The sequence below is a fragment of the Manis pentadactyla genome, chromosome 11 (genome assembly GCF_030020395.1).
Source record: "Manis pentadactyla isolate mManPen7 chromosome 11, mManPen7.hap1, whole genome shotgun sequence".
Classification (NCBI taxonomy): Eukaryota; Metazoa; Chordata; class Mammalia; order Pholidota; family Manidae; genus Manis; species Manis pentadactyla.
In genome coordinates, this window is record NC_080029.1 from 104,494,683 (window position 1) to 104,518,563 (window position 23,881).

At 37.9% G+C, this 23,881-nt stretch overlaps 1 protein-coding gene across 4 annotated transcripts in view; it reads right to left on the reverse strand.

Annotated features, from left to right (window-relative positions):
- Nucleotides 1-1,960: 1,960 nt before the first annotated feature.
- Nucleotides 1,961-23,881, reverse strand: part of NEDD4 (NEDD4 E3 ubiquitin protein ligase) — a 120,739-nt gene continuing 98,818 nt past the window's right edge. For all 4 annotated transcript variants that reach the window (XM_036929716.2, XM_036929714.2, XM_036929715.2 and 1 more), the window contains 17 exons: nt 21,935-22,054; nt 20,444-20,647; nt 19,300-19,380; nt 19,022-19,076; nt 18,867-18,925; nt 17,755-17,820; nt 13,865-14,094; nt 11,809-11,930; nt 11,645-11,715; nt 10,408-10,503; nt 9,997-10,070; nt 9,570-9,630; nt 7,266-7,325; nt 7,073-7,180; nt 6,613-6,709; nt 4,066-4,138; nt 1,961-3,515 (listed from right to left, as the gene is read on the reverse strand). In XM_036929716.2, coding sequence (XP_036785611.2) covers nt 3,413-3,515; nt 4,066-4,138; nt 6,613-6,709; nt 7,073-7,180; nt 7,266-7,325; nt 9,570-9,630; nt 9,997-10,070; nt 10,408-10,503; nt 11,645-11,715; nt 11,809-11,930; nt 13,865-14,094; nt 17,755-17,820; nt 18,867-18,925; nt 19,022-19,076; nt 19,300-19,380; nt 20,444-20,647; nt 21,935-22,054 — 1,680 coding nt within the window. In that variant the 3' untranslated portion in view covers nt 1,961-3,412. The remainder of the gene's footprint in view (nt 3,516-4,065; nt 4,139-6,612; nt 6,710-7,072; nt 7,181-7,265; nt 7,326-9,569; nt 9,631-9,996; nt 10,071-10,407; nt 10,504-11,644; nt 11,716-11,808; nt 11,931-13,864; nt 14,095-17,754; nt 17,821-18,866; nt 18,926-19,021; nt 19,077-19,299; nt 19,381-20,443; nt 20,648-21,934; nt 22,055-23,881) is intronic.

A 23,881-nucleotide genomic window follows, 5' to 3' on the forward strand; every position in this document is an offset into this window, starting at 1 on the left:
TGTGTCTGTCGTGGTGAGCAGCAAAGCAAGGGTTCCCTGCACGGAAAGGCAGGCTGGCAGTGAGCTACTACGCCCACTGGTCAGCACCCTAGGGCTGGAAGCAGAGAGGCAGTGGCCTGGCCCCCAAGGGCTAAAAGGTGCAGTCTGGATTTTAGCAAAAACAGGGCTGGAACAGCACCCTCCCAGGGCTCGGTTTGGGGGTGGCGTGGGATTCCCTTCTAACTGGGACGGCTCCAAGTACCTAGAGGAAGGAGAAAAAGATACTTAGTTCTGAACTAATACTTGGAAGTCTTTCTCATAGAAAAAGTGCTATAAATAGTAGGTTGGTTATGAGGCTGCCTTTGAGTGAACAATAGCTGTCTGAAATCCAGTCCATTGTAACTTTGTTATATATTGTCTGGATATTTCACTAACAAGCCAATTTCTGGAGTATGACCTGTTTGTAAAGTGGACATTTTAAGATTTTATAATCATGTTAGCTTACCAGGTATAAACTCAAGATTTTCTTGAGAATTCCATACGGTGCTGCAAAGGACTAGACCAGATGTCACCCAGAATAATGAATCACAGTTTTTATTTCTATTAGAATAGAACTTTATTTGTGGCATCAAGACTTTTAAAAATTATTTTATACTTTGTGCAATAAATTTTGATACTTTAATCTTGATATATTTAACACATGAGATTTTAAAAAACAATGTCAAATGGCTTATAATCAGAATGAATTGTGTTTAACTTGACAAAATACATGGAATAATTTCAGCACTATAAATAAAAATTGAAAACAAATACCACTTAAACTTGAGTTAGGATGAAATGCAATTGTAATACAATGTTATGTCTATGTTGAAATTTGATTACAAACTATAGGCTAAAATTATGTTGCTTATAATTTCTAGAAAAATATGATGTCCTTGCTTTATGAAAATGACCCTATTTACTGTCCAGCCTTAGAATGCATTTGAGATACTTTTCTATCTGGGATGAGAGGCTGTGTTGCTTGATATCAGTTCACATGAGAGATGAAGGAGACCACAGTATATGGCTGGGGCTGGCGGGCGGCTCGTCTTAACACCCTATTTTATCTGTGTCACAGGATCATCCAAGTGAATATCAGACAAAAAGCAAGTATTATATCTTCTCAAGCTCTGATATCTGCTATGATATTTCACAGAAGTGATATTTAAACAATCATGTGGTAAAATCTTATTTTAACAAAAATAGTTTTCACATTCTATATAATGAAGACATTCTAAAACACATTGGCCCATGTTGGTAATACTTTGGTGAGGGGAGAAAAGTGAATTCTGAAGGTAAGATCCATGTATAGATTAGCAGGTGTATACATATTTATCTATGTATTCAATATCAGTGATATTCCTACTTCCTTGTCTACTAGTGATTTTATTTTGAAAGGAAGGGATTCTTCTTCGGGAGTGTAGTATGCACAGCTGATCTGACAGAAGCTGATGGTCAGCCCAGAGCATCTTCTGATTGTGTATTTTACAAAGCATCTCCCTGGAACTTAGGATAATCTTCTGTGACAGTGAGGGTGGGCATGATGATTCTCACTTGTCAGGATGAAGAAACAGGAGCTCAGAGACGTTAAGTAAGTTGCTTAAGTTTCCACAGTCGGTAAGTAATAAAACTAGGACTACACCTGGCGGTCTTGCCTGCCTGGTAGTTAACACAGGCAAAGAGAAAACACAGGGTGCACTGACCTGTGCGTTACCTTCTGTAAACCAAGCTGCTCTAGTGTTTGCAAAGTGGTTTCGCTACTGTCACATTTGAGATCTCTACCAGGTGCTGGCAGGTACCCATTGTGTATACCCAGACAAACTTAAACCAATATAACCAGAAGCACTTTTTTACAACGCTGAGTATATAAATGTATTTAAGAAGATTCATGACAAATTTACACATTTTCCTAAATCACCAAGATACCATACTGAGAAACAGGTTAAGTTTTTGCAAGAGCATTTTCTATCTAATCATTCCAATATAGATATGAAACATATAAATACAGTCTGGGCACACTTTATCTTTGTAGGTGCACTAGAACGCTTTCTCCTTTGCCTTCTTCTGATCCCCCCTAGTTTTTGTTTACAAATTCATTTGCTCGTCCATAAGTCCCTTGAGGATGATGACAGAACTATATTTCTTTGAAGCTGACAATTCTCACCCCCAGGGCTTAGCCCAGTGCTGTGCATATAGCACACATTTAGTGAATGTTTGTTTGAATGCATGTATGTGATTTTGATGTACTTTAATTTGTTTAAAGTAGGATTCTAGCTGTAACATTTTGCCTGAAGAGTTTTGGACTTATAGTAAACAGCAATTTTAAAAAGCATAAGAAATATGGTAATAAATTTAATACAAATTATGCATCGTAACTATTCTTTGGTTATTTCTTAACAAATTATTTGGTTTTTTGATAAAAGTAAAATACTAAAAATATACAAATGCAACTACAGAAATTAGCTTACTCTGTAAACGCAATAAACCCTGTAAACATATATTCACTACATAATTGTGCAAATGTAAAGAATGACTAGTGAAGGCAAGTGCTATACATTTAACTTAGTCCTTCAAAGCTTATTTAGAAATACTGCTTTGTGGAGCCTTAGGTCAATGTTTGAAGAAGGAATTCTTTCCTTAAACTAACCTAAAACAGCAAAGAGTGGTGACTGTACACCAGTGGCCCACAGGATTGCAGGCAAGAGCAGGCGTTAATACTTTTCACTCTTTGCAAATCAGACTTTGCTTCACATCTCTTATGAACCACCTTTTTAGTAAAACTGCATATTAACAAAAGCCAAATACTTTTAAAGTGAAGAAGTAAACAATTTTTTTTTAAACAAATGAGTCAGTTGACTAAAAATATAAGTAGCACACTTTCAAAGGTTTTTCCAAAAATCCAGGCAGTGAGATGCATTAGGCAGGTCTATGAAATAATAAATAGCTGCAGGCAGCATGAATATGGTGTAGTTTACTCAATGTTAAGGAATTCTTTCCCAAATCTTAGTTTTCCTTCTCAAAAAGCATGAAACTTTTCACACATGACACTTGTCACACATATTTCACAGTTATCATTTCAGTAGTTAAAGAAAGAACTGCCTGGAAAACACTGTCAAAGAGGTAAATGTCAAGGACAAAACCCACTTTTTCAGGCACAGAGGACTTTACACTGTAGAGTCTTAAAGCTAGAATGAAACAGCTGTGTAAATGCTACCCATTATTTAAAAGTGGGTGAAATAGGGTAAAGTTGTCATACTATTGCTTCTAATACTTTAATATGACTTTCTCCAATACCTGGGAAGAAACAAGTGCCAAATTTTAGTAGTTCCCCAGAAAATTCTAAGTCAAGATTTGGCTTAAATCAAAGTGGTAGTAAAACACAGTAGATCGTCATCTAATCAACACCATCAAAACCTTGAGTGTTCTCAATTGCCATCTGAAGCTTATCCCATAATTCTTCAAATGATTCATAGGGTGGCAAGTCCAAGCGGTTAAAGCTGCAAGAACAGAGAGCTGGTTATGACAGACACAGACAAAGCAGGTGTCACCAGGGCCAGCACGGTAATGCTGCTGTCTGGCCACGTATGTTCCAACTACACTGAAAGATCTTTCATCACCACGGGGGAGGGATGATACAGGGCTGGACTCCAAGTGGCGCCTCTCCCCAAGGCTTCTCGGTGGAGTCGTTTTACTCCCAGCCCCACTTCCAAATGTCAGGGTTCCTCTGCCATTTTAATCTCCTGGAGGGAATGTTCTAGCTCATCTTGGGATGGCCCATCATGCATGAGATGGAAGCGTCAGAGAGTCAACAGTTCAGAAGGGCCTCCAGTATGTAGCTGCCTAGACTTGCAGCTCAGGCTCCCCTTGTGAAGACACACCTGCTCCTGGGTCGGTGTGGCCGTCTGCTCCTCCTCCCCCACCCCCTCCTCCTCCGTGGCTGCCATCACAGCTCAGCACCGAGGGGCTAGACCTTCAGCACCTAGACTAACTGTTCGAGGGACTTTGCTCTCTGAGGACTCGTCTCTCAGGGCCTCAGAAACTGCTTACCACGTATGGGCTCTTGGCAGTTTTTCTGGGGTGCCCCACTGTTCAACTGTGAATGACTGAGGTCCGTTTGAGCCTGTAAGAAAAAGAGTTGGTTTGCTTTCATTTATTCTTTACAGGAATCCCCAGGCATTTTACAACTCATTTTTTTCTAACATAAAACTTAAATATACAGAGAACAAATGTAGTTTCCGTAAACTCCAAAGAAATGAAGGCTGTACATGCTTGATGGTTTTATTGTCCAGCCATGAAGGACAGATTCCTCTTCTAACAGTCCATTTGTGATCACCGTCTCACTCTGCTCCTGGGCTGGTGTATCTGACCATAGCTTTCTGTTTCCCAGCCCTGCATTTCTGTACACTACCTCTTTCCAGAAGTACATAGAGAAAAATGAGCATTTTCTTTCTATCTTCAGTCCCACTGAAAATAGCCTTAATTCTGATGATATAATCTCAATGCAAAAATTAAAGCAAGAGAGAAAAATATAATGCAAGGTATAAAAATCACCTCAAATTCTACTATTAAATCTGAGTAAGTAGCCTATCATTAATCTTTTTTGTGCATGTGCAAAATATATAGAATTTTATGGGCATGCAATCATGTTATACATGCTCTACTTTTGAAAAAAAATTATGGATGATTTTATAAACTATTACTTTCTTTGGGGTTTTCACTTAGTTCTCCTTTCTCCAATTCTCTACATCCCCTAACCAGCCAGGTAATCAATGTTGACAACCTGACATATAACCTTCCATACTTTTCTTCATATCTTATAATCACATCCAAATACATGTGTATGAGTACATCAGAAAAGCAGCACTAAAAATATTTAATTTTCTCAATATTACAATTTTCTCAAAAAGCATTACTCTTCACACATCACCTACCACAATCCCATTCACAGTTAAAATATCAGTACTTTGTCAGTGTTTGTTTTCTATAACATGGGATCATATTTATTTCCCTGCCTCTTGATTCTTTCACCTAAACAATCCATTACGTAAACTCCCTGTAAATCATCTGGTATAAACTTCATGTACTTTTTATTGGCTAAATAATGTTGTAGTATTAACATTGTGAAGGAACTTCTACTTCTTTTTGTAAATGCATAAGAATTTGAATTTACATTCTAACACCAACAGCTCTGGCTCCATGTATGGGTATTTCCCCCAGATTCCCAACAATTCATGAAATCAGTGGATGGCTGTAGGCCTGGACTGCATAAAAGAGGGACGTGGAGCTAGAGACGGAAATGGGCGTTTGCCTTGCCTTAATTTTCCCTACAAACCGTCCAAGTATAGGAGAAGAGAAAGGCAGAGGAGTCAAGGGAAATCACTGAAAGGACAAAGGCTAAGACATCCAATCAGGCGAGGCACGGGCGCATCGGATAGCCTTTAGTGGCAAAGCTCCGTCTCATGCTCTCCTGAGTGGTTATGCTAAGTGGGGAAGTGGCAGCTGCTTGACAGGTTCTGCAAACAAATTTCAGTGAAGCTTAAAAAGGAGAGCAGGTTTGCTAAGGAGAAGAAAGAAGGAGTTAGCTATCCCATCAGACAGCAGTAGCTCCCTATTTGCCTGAAAAATTCAGCTTAGCAACCGATGAGGTCCCAGTCCCCGACTTCTAGTTCCAGAACTCTTCTAATCTTCCTTGGTTCTGAGTAGCGTTCTGATCTGAGCTATACTTTCTCTGAAAGATTTATTCTTCTTGGTATCTTTAAAAGCAAGGAAACCTCATTTCAATAAAAAGAATATAACTCATTAGAGAGTAGTTGCTGTGATCTGTATCAGAAACAGTACCATTTTAAAAATATCAAAACACACACTTCTAGTGCTATGAAGTAAATCAACCAGAAGATAGTTTGATCGGATATACAGAATTTCACACAATAGAAAATTGCCTTAACTGTAGCTATTCTGAACTTTCCATGCAGTCTTATTTCCCACAAGGCTGACGAAAAGTAACTCGAGATTCTCCACTTGCCAACTACCACTGCAGGCAGGTGTGCGTGCACGTGCGCGCGCGCACACACACACACACACACACACACACACACGGGTTCTATGGTCAAGTAAATTCTGGAATCAAGTAAATTCTGGAAACTGCTTTTTTCATAGTAAAGTTTCTGAGCAAGTTTCAAAGAAACCTACTTAACTTTGTTCAGTCCAGTATTTCCCCAAATGTATTCTAACATGATACGCTTTTGTTTGGTTGCATACTCACTAACATTCTGTGGAACTTTACCTGGTGTCCTAAGCTATCATACTATAGGAAATGCTTTTGATGTAATGGAATGCATAGAGGAATCAAACTTAAAATCCACAAATGGAAAGTAACTCAAGTCATTTCACATTTCCTGTTTTCTCTCTTGCTATGTGATTAGAAGGTAAACAGATATTTTGGGCTACTTCAGTGTATCTAATTATACCAAAAATATTAATTCTTTTTTATTAAGCTAAATGTTTACATAAATAATAAAAGCTTGTAGACTAATCAGCCATGAAAAAGACAAATGGCATTACATCATTTAAAAATAATCTATAGAAAATCCTTACCATATAATTCAGCAAATCCGTTCATAGGCACACGAGATGTGCCAGTGACAAACTGAAGTAATCTTATTCTTTTTTCGGAATCCATCATTAAAACAGCCTGAATAACATAAAACAGCATGTAGGAATATCATTGGAAAAAAGGAACCAAAACTATCTTAAAAAATGCTATCAGAATTTAGAGCATTAATGATCACATTAAATTTGCATATCTCTTTTAGTTAAATTTGTGTTTATGGGTAGTTTACTGCCATTTACTGCATTCTGAACACTTTACCTACCTATCTATAAATACATATGGGGGTTGGAACTATATCCAGAAGGTAGATCTATAAAGTACAATATCAAGGATAATTTTTGCTGAGCTGTGTAAGTCTTTTGTCTTATCTATATGTAATTCACTAATGGAGTTAAATGTGATTGAATCAAAAAGTGATCTATGAAAGTAGAAGCTCCCAGTTACCTTCCAGAACCACTGTATGACTTGATGATTTACACTGTAGCCGTTTTTATACTTGGTGTGTTCCCTCCAGTCATTCACATCAACGTCTCCCAGTCCACACATAAGAAGCTACATAATAAGAAATGTCAAACTGTAGACAAGAAAAATAATGGGTACAAAAGTCCTGTTTTAAAATAAGAATTATATTTCTTACCTCTAGTTCATTTTCATCAAAAATTTTGATGAGGTCCTGTGGTATTAGTTCAAAAAATCCCTAGAAAGAATGTATTTAGAAACCCGGTTAGCAGGGCCGATGGACAATCCTCCCCTTCAGCTTCTGCTACCAGAGAAAACCCACATCCACAAGATTCCTCCCACTACACTGTCAAGGCTCTTAACTCAGCTGAGATTTCCATGTTGGCAAGAAAATGTACGTGTCCATGGTCTCTCACTGATTCCTCCAAGTGGTCATTTCATAATTTCCCTGCACTTCTCAAGCCTCCTTCCCCTCCATGTCACTACTTCTTTACAGCAGATAATTTCTATTTGAGAGAGAATAGAGGTGATTCTGCAGGACGGAATTCTCTCAACCTTCCATGTCCCCATGTGTGGACTGGAGCTGACACCCCTCAGGGCCTCTCCTGCTGCCCTGGAGAGAGGTGCTACATCTGCTTCCTCACGGAGGTCACCTCACTAAGCCTCCTTCTCTTTATTAGCTCTTTAGGTATTCAATCTGTTCAAGCCTTATCTGCCTTAAAACAAAAATGTAAACCTCTCTATCCTTCTCTTTACAGGCAAGTTCTCAACAGCGTTACATTACGACTCTGCTTGCTCCCCTTCGGTCTAGCCCTCCACCCACTGCAATCAGACCTCTGCACCACTGCTTCCCCGAAGCTGTCCTGGAAAAAGTCAAAGCCAGCTTTGTGGCTAAATGATGAACACTCTGTACTTCTGTATCTTACTTGACAGTCTGAACAGTGATATTGTTGAAAACCCTTTGTTCCTTAAACTTTTCTATTGATGGTTTTTCTCTTAGGTCTCTACTAATTTTCTCTTAGGTCTCCTTTGCTCATTTCATTTGCATCTCCTTTTCTTCTTCCCATTCCTTAAGCATTGGTGTTCCCACATCTTTTTGTCTGGCCATCCATTTTCACTGTTTGTAACATTCTTTGGCATTTTCCATTTAACCTAGTCCACAGCTCCTTTACACATATGAAGATGATCCCCAAATCCATACTCCAACCCCAGATCTCTGTCCTTGAAATCATCCAAGATACAGCTCTCCCTTCCTGAACACCAGTCAGCTGCACACAGAACTGTCTTCACACCACCACTGTCTTCGTTTCCATCCTTACCAGTTCTCACCAGCATTACTGACTGGAGCAACCCCCAGCCGCCTCTGCTGCTAGTCTTGCCCTCCTCTAATTCACTAACATGCCATGTCCAGAATGATCAAAAATGTAAATCGAATCCTGGTGTTTCAGTGTTTAATAGTCTTTAGTACTGCCTTCCTTCCCTCACTGGGCTTCAGGAAAACTCCAAACTCAACAACTTTTGTTTCCAGTTCAACAAATAGACCCTTCAAAATGTGGTTCTGCCCAACTACCCAGGCTTACATCTTGCATCTTCATAACCAGTATGAGAACTGCTTGTATTTTCCCTAACATGTGCCCAGATGGTCTTATGGCCAGACTGCACACGTGCTATTCCCTCTGCTCAGAACTACATTTCCCTCTTCCCTGTGGCTGGCCAATCCCTCTTGTCCTTTCCTGTCCACCTCTATCTCTCTCAGCTCTGGTTTCTACCTATCTTCTGTGCTTACCTAGCACTTGAGGCTGCCTCTGTCCATTTCACTCTTTAGATTCTCTGCTTCTTGACAGCAGGACCTATGTCTTCTCACTTTACACAGCACCAGACATATAGTCAGTGCTCAATTTGCATAAATGAAAAAGTATGTGATAAATATTTAACAGAAAATTTTAAGTTAGCTTAATGAGTGCCATGAAAATAGCCTAAATGTCCATCAATCACAGAAGTTTAAATAATTTATGAATTTATATTATGAATAAAGCACAGCTACAAAGAAAGGTAACTATACATCTTGACACCTAAAGATCCCAACAATATTGGAGAAGAGAAGCCAGCAAGTCACAAACCAACATGTATGGGATCCATTTAGGAAAAGAAACAAGTGGTCTATTGTTTCTTCACTCTCCCTAAAGCACTAGTGTCCTTTGTTCACCTCAAGTTACCTACAGTGGGGCGATGGGACTGGGAGACGGTGAGGGGTGGTGACAGCTCTGAAGGGGGATGGCCATTGTTTACTGTATGGGCTTCTTGAATGACTCAGTTTTAACAACGAACATCTAGTCATTTAATAACTCTTCATATAAAGATATAAATGACGTCAAAAAACAAGTCATATGTTAATTCTTCTCAGATGTGATGAGGCCCAATATTTGAAACTCAAGGACTGTACTTTGAAATTAGAGAAGAGCAAATGAAAGAAAAGGAATACCTCTTTAAAAGCGGCCATTTGCTTCTGGATTCGGTTTACAAACCGCCACTGTATTACAAGACTGAAAAGAAACAAAACATTTCCACTTTTTCACATGAACCAAGAAAAAAATTTAAGATACATTTTTTTCCTGTTAGAGACAAAAAGTAAAGCCAAGTTAAGCCGAGGCAAACAATGAATATGTGTGAGTAATGCGGCACTGTTACAGAGGGAGAACATTGACACTCTGGCCAGAGGAAGGGAAGGGAAAAGGGAAGGGGGAGGGGAAGGAAGAAGACAGAGAGTCTTCCCAGGGAGAATTACCAAATTATTTTCAGTAAAATATTTATTAAATACCAAATTATTTCCAGTAAAATATTTACTAAATACCAAATTATTTCCAGTAAAATATTTACTAAACATAGTAAAATACTAATGAAATACTTACTAAATATATTCTTTTTTATTCTTATTGGTGACAACTATTTCTGATCCACTGTTTTTCAACTCATGTTGATGGGTCTGCAATTAAGCAAACAATGATACCTTGATATGTTATTTGAATGAAAAAATAAATCATGCATATTATAGTTATACCAGGAACCTGGTGTTTTAAATTATATCAATTCAAAAGCTAAGATAACTTAAAATATTCATTTTACTAAAATAAACAGAGAATGAGTCAAATGTCAAAGAGAGTAGAAATTCTTGCTGAGACACAGCTTTTGTTACTGGAAAATAAGTTTTAAAATAGAGCACAGAAAGGTATTGAAGGTTATGTATTATCTGACATTGAAACTTGAGTCAGAACATTTGTTTCACAATTTATGTACCATTTTAATTATCAAAATTTACAAACCTGTCCAAAAAGTTCTTCATCTATGACAAACCTGAGGTCCAGTTCTGTTGGATCATTTTCAAGAATCCATCTTAGTGAATTGTAATATTCACTATCCTAGATGGAGAAAAGTGCATATTTAAAATTTGTATGTAAAAAGAAGACACCTGAACCTGCAAAGAAAGTATGCTGAGGGTTTGAATAATTGGACAAAAGATGAAAAGGCCAGTTGGACATCTTTTCCAAACACACACAAGTATTAGAAAAAGAGGTGGATGACTAGCAAGTGTGAGAACAAAAATGCACAGATCAACAGAATGGTGCCTGCTTCAAAGCTAGAAATTGGTCTCTATGTGGAAGCAGTGGAGGTATCACTCTTACTATCCAGTTAAAGGGTCAAATCAAGCAGTTTTCAGATGAATACTAACTTCCATGGATATCCAGGAGCACCTAGCACCTCTCTTGTAGGGCTGTGAGACTGTGTATTTGTAAAATGTCTAAGTAGCTATAAGGAGGTTGTTATTTATATCTGGCCCAGGTTAAAGAAAAATCTCAAATACCTCAATTAATTGAAGAACCTCAATTAACCAACTCAAATAACTGCGTGATCTAATAATTTATAAAGAACCATACTGTTCACATTGATAATGTGACACAAGAACAGCATTAAAAAAGTACTTGGTAACAAGACCAGGTCTTAGAATCCATGTGTGCACACAGCATGTGAGGCTATTCAGCACAGGCGTGAGGGCTACAGTCAGGGATCTAATCCTTGGGTTTCTGTTTCTTTGTAGTAGCCTATCACCAAGGCCTGGCCTGGGACTGCCATTTTGAAAACATACACCATTCATCATTAAAAAATCACAATTCAAATGCTGATACCAGACATACATAAAAATGTCACATAGCATGTTGAAGTGTTTAGGGAGAAGTTTACTAATATCTGCAACTTTCTTTAAATGTATCAAAAAATAAGATGGATACATTGGTGGACAGATGGATGGGTATGAAATAAAGTAAGTATAGGAAAAAAAGGCAAGGGAGGAATATTGGTAGTGCATACACACATATTCACTCCAACATTTTAAAAATAATTTTATTATATGTTATAAATTTCTCATAGTAAAATGTTAGGGAAAATATTCATTTGTGTTTTGGGACATTATAGTCTATTAATTTCATCATCATTAAAATCTAACCTTAAAATACTCAGTTGCCTATTAAATGATCCCTTATATGATAAGTGAGAAAGACATACCACTGATTCCATATCATGAAGTGTTATAGGTTTGTGTAGCATCATCTTGTAAAATGGGCGGATGAAAAAACCTGGCAAAGAAATGAAAATATATTTAAAATTATTACTGCATGAAGGAAATAAGATAATTACATTAAAAAAATTTTTTTATGCTTAATACTGACCATCCAACAGTTTGCCGTGATAAACTGCCATTCCAGCTACCCGACCAATGAACTTGAAGTAAGAGAGGTGATCCTCATTACACAGTCCAGAGTTTGGGTTTATCTGTAGAGTATAATTATCCCTGTAAAGACAACCACATTTAAATGCTTGTCCCCCTGGCTCATAGGAAAATTTTAACATGACAAACAATTATGAATTATCTTTCTCTGTTTAGAGTCATTTCACTCTATTAGAGTCACATTAGGCCACTGGATTTCATGGTTTTAAAAATCATTTCTGTCAAAAAGTGGAAAAAACTCTAATGTTCATCCACAGAGAGGAACAGATAAACATAATGTGGTATATACACATAATGGGATATTATTCAGCCTTCAAAAGGAAGGGAATTTTGTGCTATGACATGGATGACTTGGAGGATGTTATGTTAATCAAACAAGCCAGTTACAAACGGATGACTACTGTATGATTCCACTGATACAAGGCACCCAGAGTAGTCAAATCATAGAGATAAAGAGTAGAACAGAGGTTACAAGGAACTGGACGAAGTCGGGGTTTAATGAGTACAGAGTTACAGTTTGGGATGATGAAAAAGTTCTGGACATGGACGGTGGTGGTAACTGCCCAGCAACATGAACATATTTAATGCCCTTGAACTGCACACTTAAAAGCGTTAAAAGGGTAAATTTTATTATTTTTTTTTGGCATTTCATTTTTTTTTTAAATTAAGGTATCACTGATACACAGTTTTATAAAGGTTTCACATGAGCAACATTGTGATTTCAACATTCACTCACCCATATGATCAAGCCCCCCGCCACCCCACTGCAATCACTGTCCATCAGTGTAGTAAGATGCTATTGAGTGATTACTTGTCTTCTCTGTGCTATACTGCTTTCCCCGTACCCACCCCTACATTATGTGTGCTAATCATAATGCCCTTTAATCCCCTTCTCCTTCCCTCCCCCACCCCTCCCCTTTGCTAACCACTAGTCCCTTCTTGGAGTTTGTGAGTTGGCCGCTGTTTTTGTTCCTTCAGTTTTGCTTTGTTGTTATACTCCACAAATCATTTGGCACTTGTCTTTCTCCACCTGGCTTATTTCACTGAGCATAATATCCTCCAGCTCCATCCATGTTGTTGCAAATGGTAGGATTTGTTTCTTTCTTATGGCTGAATAATATTCCATTGTGTATATGTCCCACATCTTTATCCATTCATCTACTGATGGACACTTAGGTTGCTTCATATCTCGGCTATTGTAAATAGTGCTGCGATAAACATAGGGGTGCATATGTCTCTTTGCATCAGGGATCTTGTTTTCTTTGGGTAAATTCCTAGAAGTGGAATTCCTGGGTCAAATGATATTTCTATTTTTAGTTTTTTTGAGGAACCTCCATATTGTTTTCCATAATTTTTGAACTAATTTACATTCCCACCAGCAGTGTAGGAGGGTTCCCCTTTCTCCTCATCCTCACCAGCATTTGTTGTTGCATGTCTTTTGGATGGTGGCCATCCTTACTGGTGTGAGGTGATATCTCATTGTGGTTTTAATTTGCATTTCTCTGATGATTAGTGATATGGAGCATCTTTTCATGTGCCTGTTGGCCATATGAATTTCTTCTTTGGAGAAGTCTTTTCATATCCTCGGCCCATTTTTTAACTGGGCTATTTGTTTTTTGAGTGTTGAGGCATGTGAGCTCTTTCTATATTTTGGATGTTAACCCCTTATCAGATGAGTCATTTACAAATATATTCTCTCATATTTTAGGATGCCTTTTGTTCTGCTGATGGTGTCCTTTACTGTACAGAAGCTTTTCAGTTTGATGTAGTCCTATTTGTTCATTTTGGGTTTTGTTTCGCTTGCTAAAAGGGTACATTTTAAGTTATGTATATTTGACCACAATTTCAAAAAAAGTTACTTCTGAAAAAAAATTAGTTATAGTATCCCTTTTCTGGCACATTGTAACATACATTTTCCTTACATCATACAACTCTTGTACCTTTCAGAGCAGTGATTCCTTCTCCTGGCCTCATACAGTCACTGTAAAGGTACTTACGTAGCAGAATATTCAAACAGCCCGTAATAAGGATTAAACATTTCCTTCGAGATCAGGAAGAACCATTCTCTGGCAACGCCTCCATAATCTAATCCCTTTTCGCCATCAAACTCAATCCACAGTCGCGCCTTGAGGAAGTCCGCCCTCTTGGCACCCATGATTCTCCTGTAAGAATCCTCAAGGATGGTTGCACGGCGAAGTTTCATTTCAAATTTGTTAGGAATGTCATTCTGAAAATGCAGAGAAAAGAGACATATGGTTTAAATCAATTGAACGTAATGGCAAATTTATCTGTCATGAAAGTTATAAAATTCACTGTACTCTACCCTGTACCCAAGACCTCTTTTCAGGGAAAATATGACCAGGAATATTGCCTCTATTTCCCCTGTCGTATGAAAGAATTCATGCACTCTCTCTAATCACATAATAATACAGACTTCTGATTTTTAAATCTGGAAAAGACACTACTGACAGTGGTAATCGTGCTCACATGAAGGTACTTCATGAAGTGTCCTTCCATATTCGGTTCCAGTGGGGACCATGCCGTGCCCTGCAGTCTGGCCAGTTCCTGCTACTTGTTGCCCGCCTGCTGGATCAGGATTTTTCCTACCTCCACTTTCCTTGTCAGAGCCTGTCCTGCTTCACTCCTTCATGAGCGCTCACATTTACACACTGTGCCAGGCAATGTTTCCATCATTTTTATGGTTAAATTCACTTACTTCTCATAACATCGCTACGAAGTAGCTACTATTGTAATATCCATTTTCTGGATGAAGAAACTGAAAATGGAAATTAAAGTCTAAGCTCCCGAGTCTCTACTCTTAATGAATGAGCTATGCTGTCTCATTAATTTTTTGAACATCCTTTGCTTATGTGATAAATGAGATAACTAAACTTTTAGGCAGATCTTATAATTTCATTTAAAAATGTGAATATTTTATTTTTTAGTATTTTGTGTGCAACATTCAAGTGGGAACAAATAAGAGAAAAATGCTACCGACATTCTGTCACTTCAAAAAAAGAAAGCAACGTTATCTCTAAGGGGAAAAAAATCAACTTCACTCTCAATATGTTTAGGAAAAGTGGAAAGTCTTATAGAAACATAATATAAACACTTTATATAAGCAATATAAGCAGTTTCCTCTGCTGCTTATGCAATTAAAAAAAAAAAAAGATAAGACGGGAGAAAGGCAATTTTAGTCTAGACACTAGGCCCAGAGTGAAGGTAAGTCACTCTCCAGGCATTTACTGAAGGTCTGCTCAGGGCCAGGCCCCATGCTCAGTAGCTATGACAGTGGGGCCTGGGATAGGAGGAAAAGTGAATAAAAACACAGCATTAAGATGTGGTCACCTCCTCAGAGTTCACAATCTGGGGTGTATGAAAAATAAATTTAATGTTACTAATTCTGAGACTTAAAAGAATAGGAAAATTGTTAATAATAGAGATATAAGCAATGTTCTATGGGAGCCTAAAAGATTGAGCTCAATTAACCACAAATGAGGCAATCAAAGAGATTTCAAGAGGAAGTGTTAACTGGAGGACAGGAAAGACTGAGGAGCAGCCGGCTAAGAGAAGAGCACACAGGAGAGGCCTATATACCGAGGAGACAGGCGGTATAGGAGGCGGCGGAGGGAAACGAGGGACTACAGAGAGAGGAGAAGGAGAGAAGTGGTCTGAGGCCAGAGTGCAGGAAGCGTGAATGCTGGCTGGGGAGACAGCTGCTGAGCAGGGTCCGCTGTGTTCTCAGGAGCAATGGGGTAGAACCTGAAGGGTGGTTTTAAGGAGAGACAAGATGCACACCAGTCAGTTAAAGACCCCTGATACAGACAAAGGGAGAGGAGGGAGATAGACCATGTGAGTGAGTGACGGCAATGGGAGAAAGAGAGGCTGGGGAGCAACTTCCACATCTGAGCCAAGCAGTGGACCAGGACATGCATTCTGGAGTCAGGTGGCCCTGTGTTCAAATCCCAGCTCTACCTTACATATCTTTTCTAAGGTTTAATTTCCTCATCTATACAATAGGGGCAATAATATTTACCCTCATGAGGCTGTTTCAGAACTTAAGGGGATACGCATTTCACATGCTCACATGGTATCCAGCACACAAGGCGCTCAGCAATGATCAGCCATCCTTATTCCTAAATAATGAGACGTTAGGGATAAGCAGAGCAAAAGGCCAAGGACAACTCAAGACTTTGTAGCACTGTTTTTTTTATATTTTCATCTGTCTTGGTGTTGTGTCCTCTTGCTGTGATTTATCTAGATATAGGTTTTATTTTCTAAATCCTGCTTGAGACTCTTGTTAAACTGAGGATTCAGATTCTCAGCCTCTTCCCCATGCTCTCCAGTCTCTCCTTCTGGAATGACTCCATGTCTCTTAACCTCTTTCGTGTTCTTATCTCTTTAGGTACCGTTGTTGCATTCTGGGTGATTTCCTCACAAACTGTCACTTAGTCACCAATTACACCATGTTGGTTAGGAACATGAACTCTGGAGTTGGACCACTTGATGTGTGTCTGGCTTTGCACTCAGAACCATGGGGCTTGATTGCATTACCTAATCTCTCAGTTTCCTCACCTGTAAAATGTGATAGTAACAGCCCCTTTCTTACAGAGTTATTTGAGTGATTACATGACTAATACACATAACTTGCTAAGAAGAATGCCTGGTATGTAGTGAAAGCTCCACAAATATTACTGCTTTCATTACGGTTTTTGTGTTCTTCATCAACTGGTGTTTATAAAGGCCTTGTTCCACATTACCTGCTGCCTGGGAGGCATTAACAATTAGATGTTGTTAACACGTTTATGAGTGTTCAGAGTAGCAAAGGGAGAAGCTAGTGCTACTATTCCACCACCCTATTCTCCTTAAAAGTGAAAATGTTTACCATACAAATAAATCAACAGTTAACATCCCAAAGAATTTTAAGAAGTAGAGAACAAATTTCCAGAGCAATTTTAGCACAAAGTTATCACTAAAGATGAGTTTTTAAAGTTGCTGATATTTTAGGATCTTACTGAGGCATAAAATATTTACACACACACACACACACACACACACACACACACACACACACACACACACAAAACTATTCTATTTCATTTCTGCCAAACTTTGGATGAAAAAAATATATGGTAGCGGATCCACCATCTTAAAACTTTGGACAAGCAGGCTTCCAGCTCAGAACGTGAGAAGGTGTAACCCAACATAGCCACCTAGGGGTAGTATTCCTAAACTGCAAGGAATGGGGAACAGTCGGAGCAAATTAGGAAGGCATTAAAAAATGGTTATCATCAACAGACAGAAAAGAGATGGGCAGATGATGGGTTTAGTTCCAAACATAGTGAATTTGTGGTGATGGAAAAAAGTTGAGTGAACATATCTGATAAGCAGAATGAGACTAGTAACAGTAGCATTCTTCCAATCACAGTGGTATTTTCAAATTATGCAGACTTGAATTTGCAGCTGTAGAACACGAATTGCCCATCACTGGAAAACAACAGTCACAGCAGAAAAGGAATCTGGAGAGTTCTCCGATATGATCAAAGACTAGGCCAGGACATAAGCTCCCGAGCTGCTCTTGCTCAGATTCTACAAAGCCCAACCCCAATAAACCCCACCAAGAATCTAGGTTGGAGCTCTTTAAAAGTGAACTTTTAATCCGATTTTTATGTATTACAAGATATCTTGAAAAATGAAGACATAAAATAATTCTAGTCTATAATGATATATAACAGCTACTCAAAAAAATAAGCATTTTTCCTTAGAAGAAGCTATCCAAAGTTGTTAAAATATAGAATAAATTCTCTATTATTTTTTAAAATGCATTTCCCATACTTTCAGTCTAAATAACAAACACCCCTAAGAGCTCATTATAAGCATCACTAACCTGCTTCTTCAACTTTCTTCGGAAGAACTCATACTTTCTTTTGTAATCCCTGGAGTAGGGCACTGCCTTGAGTTGAAAATTTCAGAAAAATAAAGAAGGTTTAGGTTGTTTTTATTCTGGAACAATTTTAAAAGTTCCCTGCTGGGTATTTTATGAACATAAGTTAAAGGCATTAAAAGCGAATATTTGGAAAGAAAAGTTAATTTGAAGAAAAATAAATATAAAACTTAAAAAATTTTAATTTCTCTAAGATAAAATTGTATTCAATAATTCCTATGGCTGTAATATTCATCATGCAATATTCTTGAAATGCAACATGCCAAAAACAGGAAATTTCTTCCAAGCAGGGAAATATTAGAAATGAAAATTTCCACTTCTGAAGAGACTTTCAAAGTGATTTCTCCATTAAGGGAACAATTTGAAAAATGTACTTTTTCCTTGAACTCAGAGGAATTGCCTTTTTTATCCATTATTTTAAAAGACTAAACATGGAAACTAAAGAGCAATCTAAAAGAAGTGATTTTTAATTTTATTTATTTTCATGAATTAGAAAACAAAACCTGAAAAACTAAAAGTGTAAAAAGCAGTTATATAAAAGAGGATAATGATTTCACTGTTATTAACTTGACTCAAGAGTAGTTAAAACATCACACATGGTAACATTTATACTTAAATATGAATGTGTCATATATACAGGCGTTTACAATGATTTCTACCAAAAAGTTCAAGACATGGCCATGGAGTTGATAGGGTGCTATCGGCTTCCTCACCTGCTACACTCGTGGCTCCTCGCGGGTCCGCTGAGGATTGCCAACAGGCTCTTGCAGGCAGTGGCAAGACTGGCCTGAGCACAGGGCCCACCGCCTTAACATTCTGACTCACTGATCTCCCAAGGATATTATTGTGTAGGTGTAAGAATATTGCCTTTATACTCTTTTTTCAAATACTCTTTCCCCCAGGAGACCTACAGTGGGGACTGTGCGGAGAGGTGAGAATTGCAAATTTCCTCCCGGTGCCTGTAGGGTTATGCCCTTGACCATTCACCTTTCAAGAGGGAGAGAGAGAGGTGAGAGCACAACCCCATCAGAGCATACTGATACAAAGAGACTTACTGGTCCAGTTATTGCTACATTCTGCAACCGAGGATCTTCCCATTGTGTTCTTTTTATATCTGGAGACAGAGAGAAAAAAAAAGATGTTCTTCATTCGCATGTACTAATTCAGTGTTACAAAAAGTAATGTAATAAAATTATCACATTGCACATACTGTGATTTATGTAGAAGATTCTTCCATCTGTGTGAGTTCTTTCTTCCCATCCTGGCTATAATAAAGAATGTATTTCAATTATTTTAGGAAAAGGGTTTAAATGTATGGGATGAAAAATGACATTGGTTATATGGTTAATGTAATTTGCATATTCTATTCTTAGTAGAAGGCATCAACATTTTAGTAATAATATTAATTATAGTGGTTAAAGAACTACTGTATTCCACAATATAAACACTTAGAGCTAGGTTAGACTGGTAACAGTTTTATAAGCTTACAGGTAAAGGTCCCAGATCACTGGAAGAATCAAGTGACATCTTTCCTCTCAGATGAGCTGGAATTTTCAGTCTTGGATCTTCCTTTTTTGGTAGAATAAATAAGAAAACAATTCACACATGTAAGTCTTAAAATCATGAAAGTCAATCTATGACTATATTTTCTAATATTAATTGAAAATTCAAATATTCTCTTTAAAAAGTCCACTTTAATTTCATTTGCTTAATCTGTGAAATGACATTTCCTCTGTTAAAAAATCTATCATTCCCAGGCTACAAGATTCAGTTCTCAAATCTCAAAGTGGTGTCAGTTTTAATACCTTCACAAAATCATCCAGAATATTTTGCCCCACTCTTTAGGGATTGTGTCACTATACAGCGTCTTCTGTGAATAAAACTGGCAAAAGAGTGGGACATTAAACTGGATGACATGTTATTTCTGAGGCCCTGAACATGCTTTTTGACACCTGTCTGTTAAGGTGTTGATTTATTAATATTGTTAAGAAACAGGGAGTTAAGCTCAAAAAGATCATTAAATCAATTCAATTTGTTAAAAAAGAAAACAAAAAAGTCAATGCATTTGGCTTAATTTATCTATTTTTATTATTGTAATATTTTATTAAATGATTTTTAAACTATTTCAGTTTTATCTAGATATTTTAAATAAATTACCTAATCCAAATCTAGTCATCTGCTGTTGATTTTCAGTAATTTTTCTATTAGTGAAGAAATAACTACTAAACAACCATAAGCCTTATCTTAAAATAAAAATACTTATTCTACCTAACCTCATGAGATTTTGGGGGTATTAAATGAAATACAAATTCAAAAGTACTTTGGAAACATAAAGCCTCATATAAAGGTAAAGGATTACCTTTAAGAATTCTTCCTAAGTATTTATGGCTAGTGAGTTAAAAACTGGAAATATAAAGTAAATGTATTTCCAGGAGACAATCCCCCAAAATATTAAAAATAGGCATTAACCTATCTTGAATAGTAACAATACTATTAAGAATTCAACATTATCTTTAAGTGAATACTAGGAAATGTAGGTTACACTAATGTTCATTTAAAGATTAAGAGAACTATACACAAGAGATTATTATTGTTGTTGTTATAAATGTAAACTGGAGAGTATTGAAGTTACCCAGGTGGTGGTTTTGGTGTTGTGGTCAATAAAGAAAGGCCTCCCATTTGGTGCATGCCGGACCTCCCAGCCCTTAGGAAGGAATCCTTGCTCCACTTCAGATGGCTGGGTCACCTGCTGTGCTGAATCACCTGTGGGGACCTGTGGTTGAGGGCATGAAGAGGAGCTCTGGCTTGGCAGCAACTGTCCGGTCTCCATGGTGGCCTAGCACATTAATTAAACCATGTTGTAATCTTTTATAGAGCACACAAATAGCTGTGGTTAAAAGGTAACTTAACCTGCAAACAGAATACATACTTATAAATAGGCTGAACACTGGAGGCACATTTTTCTAATAAAGTGTTCTGTCAAACTTAATTTTTAAAATAATTTATAATTTCTCAGCTAATTCTTGAGCAGCTGGTTAAAAATCCAAGTCTGATGTGGGTCTGTGTGACTGAGGGAGCTACGTCAGCTGGCCTGTGCCCTGGGTGCCTGGGAAGCCAAGTGCCAACTGGAGGAGGTTGGCTTTGCTCCCTAGAAAGACTCGTAGAGTGGGGAATGCCCCATATGCAGATGGGTTCAAATACCGGGTGAACAAACAGAATGGCAAATATCTACTAGAAATATCTGCAAGATGTATCTACTAGAAATGGGTAACTGAAATGTAATATATTCATATGATGAAATATCAGGCAGTAGGTAAAAGAAAGACACTATATCTATGTATAAAGGAACATGGATAGGGCCTTAAAATAAAGTTGAGCAAAAAAATATTTAGAATAATACAATATAACATATTTGCAAAATCTGAAACACACATACATAAATGATATTTTGTTATTTACCTATCCGTAAGTATAGGGGTACCCAATAAACTCAAAGTGGGAGTTCCCTCTGGATAGTGGAACCAAGTGCTTGGCTAAAATGAATTTAGTTTTACCATAAGATTTTATTTTTAAAAATAAAATGTCTAGAAACAAGTATGATAATTTGTTAGTGGTGGTAAGTTCTGGGTGTTAAGAAAATGGGTACTTGCTGTATTATTCTCTGTACTTTTCAGTGTTAGAAATGTTCTCAATAAGAGAAATGGTGATAAGATAAAATAAATATTTTCCTAAACACTTACAAAGAAATATTATAAACAGCACCCTCTGTTGCCAAGGACAAGGTATCATTATCACAAATTTCTTTAATAGATACTAATCACAAAGATTATCTTTAAGCAAAATAATTACCTTAACCATTCAAATTAGAAAATTACCCAATGGACGGGATCATTTACTCTGCCCTGTTATTCCTAATTGGATTGGTTTTATATAATAACAAGAGGTAATTCACATATATTAGAGATCTGTAGGAAATGGTAGACATTTAGCACCAGTGTCAGAAAATAATTAGAAGGTGCTAGAAACATCCAATATATACTACAAAATGATGCAACAGCTTCTATAGGAATACGATGGTTTAAATTACATAACAAAACAAGTTAGTGGGTAGATTGCATGGTACCTGTACAGTGGGCTTTGTCCAAGTAGTAGTTCTGGAATTGTGATCTACGTAATATGATCTACCTCTCTCATCTTGTTTTTCTTCCCAACCTGGTGGTAATCCAGATGAAGTAGGCAAAAGCTAAAGTGAAGAATAATAGCAGAGTTGAATATTAGTAAGAAAGAATACTTTTAAAAGGACCGTATCCCTTTTTCATTGCTAGTCTCTTTAAAATGAACCATGTTTTAAATCGTATTTCAAACTGTACAACATAAAGTATACAACATTTCACTTTAAAAAACCCCAACCAATCGAACAGACAATAATGAGAGTGACAACACCACTAATAAAACATTATGGTAATAACAACCACACACTGAACACTTCAACATAGATGACGTCATTTAACCTCCATACAAACCTTAACGAGACAATTGCTATTATTAGCTCATTTTATTTACAAGGAACTGAAGCACAGAAATTGAAGTAATTCCCTAACACATACGTCGCTAGCATGGAGATGAGATTTGAATCCAGGCAGTGTAACTACCCGTATGTGCCATGTTAAAAGTTATTCTGCCCTCTTTCTTTAAGGACTGGAAGGTGCTGTTTATTATAGTTTAGTATAAATGAATAAAGAGGTCTGGTTTACTTAGAACAGTCCAGGTCTGGCTGTTCTTTTTGTCTTTTGAACCAGACTCGACTCTTCAAGACTTGGCCTTACACACAAAACTACCACCACTAGTCTGTTCACTTGACACACTGTTCCCTAGATGCAGAGGGGCAGCTGTATGTTGCTGACAGTTGTGATGAGCTGTTAGTCTACAAAACAATGGAATTCAAAGTTGCCCAGTTTTACAAATGTACTACTGCTGAGTAGATAAATGAAATGCAGTAGATACATCTATACAATGGGATATCATAAACTACTGAGACAGGCACTAACAGGGATAAATCTCAAAAACATCATATTAAGTGAAAGAGGCCAGACACATAAGACTACATACTGTATGATTCCACTTATATGCAATTTTTAGAAAAGACTAAACTATAGCAACAGAAAGCAGATGAGTGGTTTCCTGGGGCTGAGAGCCAGTGTTGGGATTGAGGGAATGTTTGGAGTGATGGAAACTTTCTTAAACTTCATTGCAATGATGTTTGTACAACTGTAAAAATTCACTAGAATTCATTAATTTGTATGCTTGCAAATGGGTGGATTGTGTAGTATGTAAATTACCATACCATACATTACGGGGCATTTACATTACACGGAAATGGAATGTGCACAGACCCTGAAGAGGGAGAGAATTAGGATCTGGGAACAAACTGGAAGGGCCCAGATCGGAAGGAAGGCAGCAGAAGATGTCCGTGGGTGGATTAAGCAGGGGAGGTTGAAGGGGCTGGGAGCTTGAGAGTTTTCATTTGGTTTAGGAAACAAGTGGGAGCCCTAGAAGGAAGAGACAAAGTAATGAGAGCTGAGTTAGGAAGAGGCTGGAGGCTGGGAGACCAACAGGGAGTCAACAGTCCAGGCATGAAGTTGTTAGGGTCTAAGCTCCAGTCAAGGCCAAGATGGGGAATGCAATTAGGAAGGAAGCAGAATGCCTCGGCAGACTGGTGAATGTGGGACTGGAGTGGAAAGAGAGAGAGACAGGGACTGACAGACTGCAACGTGGCCACTGAGCCTGCCGGCACAAATGCACACCTCCCAAGTGACCAAAGCCTGAATGACGCTTCATGTGCAGGGCAGAACCCGGTGCTAGATACCCCGGACTGCATGCACCACAGGCAGCTGGGCACCACAATCTAGAATTGCAGGCTGCCTTCAGCAGACCACCTCCAGCCAGCACAGTGCTTCAACTGCAAAGCCTGGGGATCACCCAGTCACCAGCACTCAGAGCTGTTGCTTTCTTTCTGTGGGAGAGACTGTTCTCCCACCTTTGTCTTAAAGAGTCTACCTGCCCCATTTCC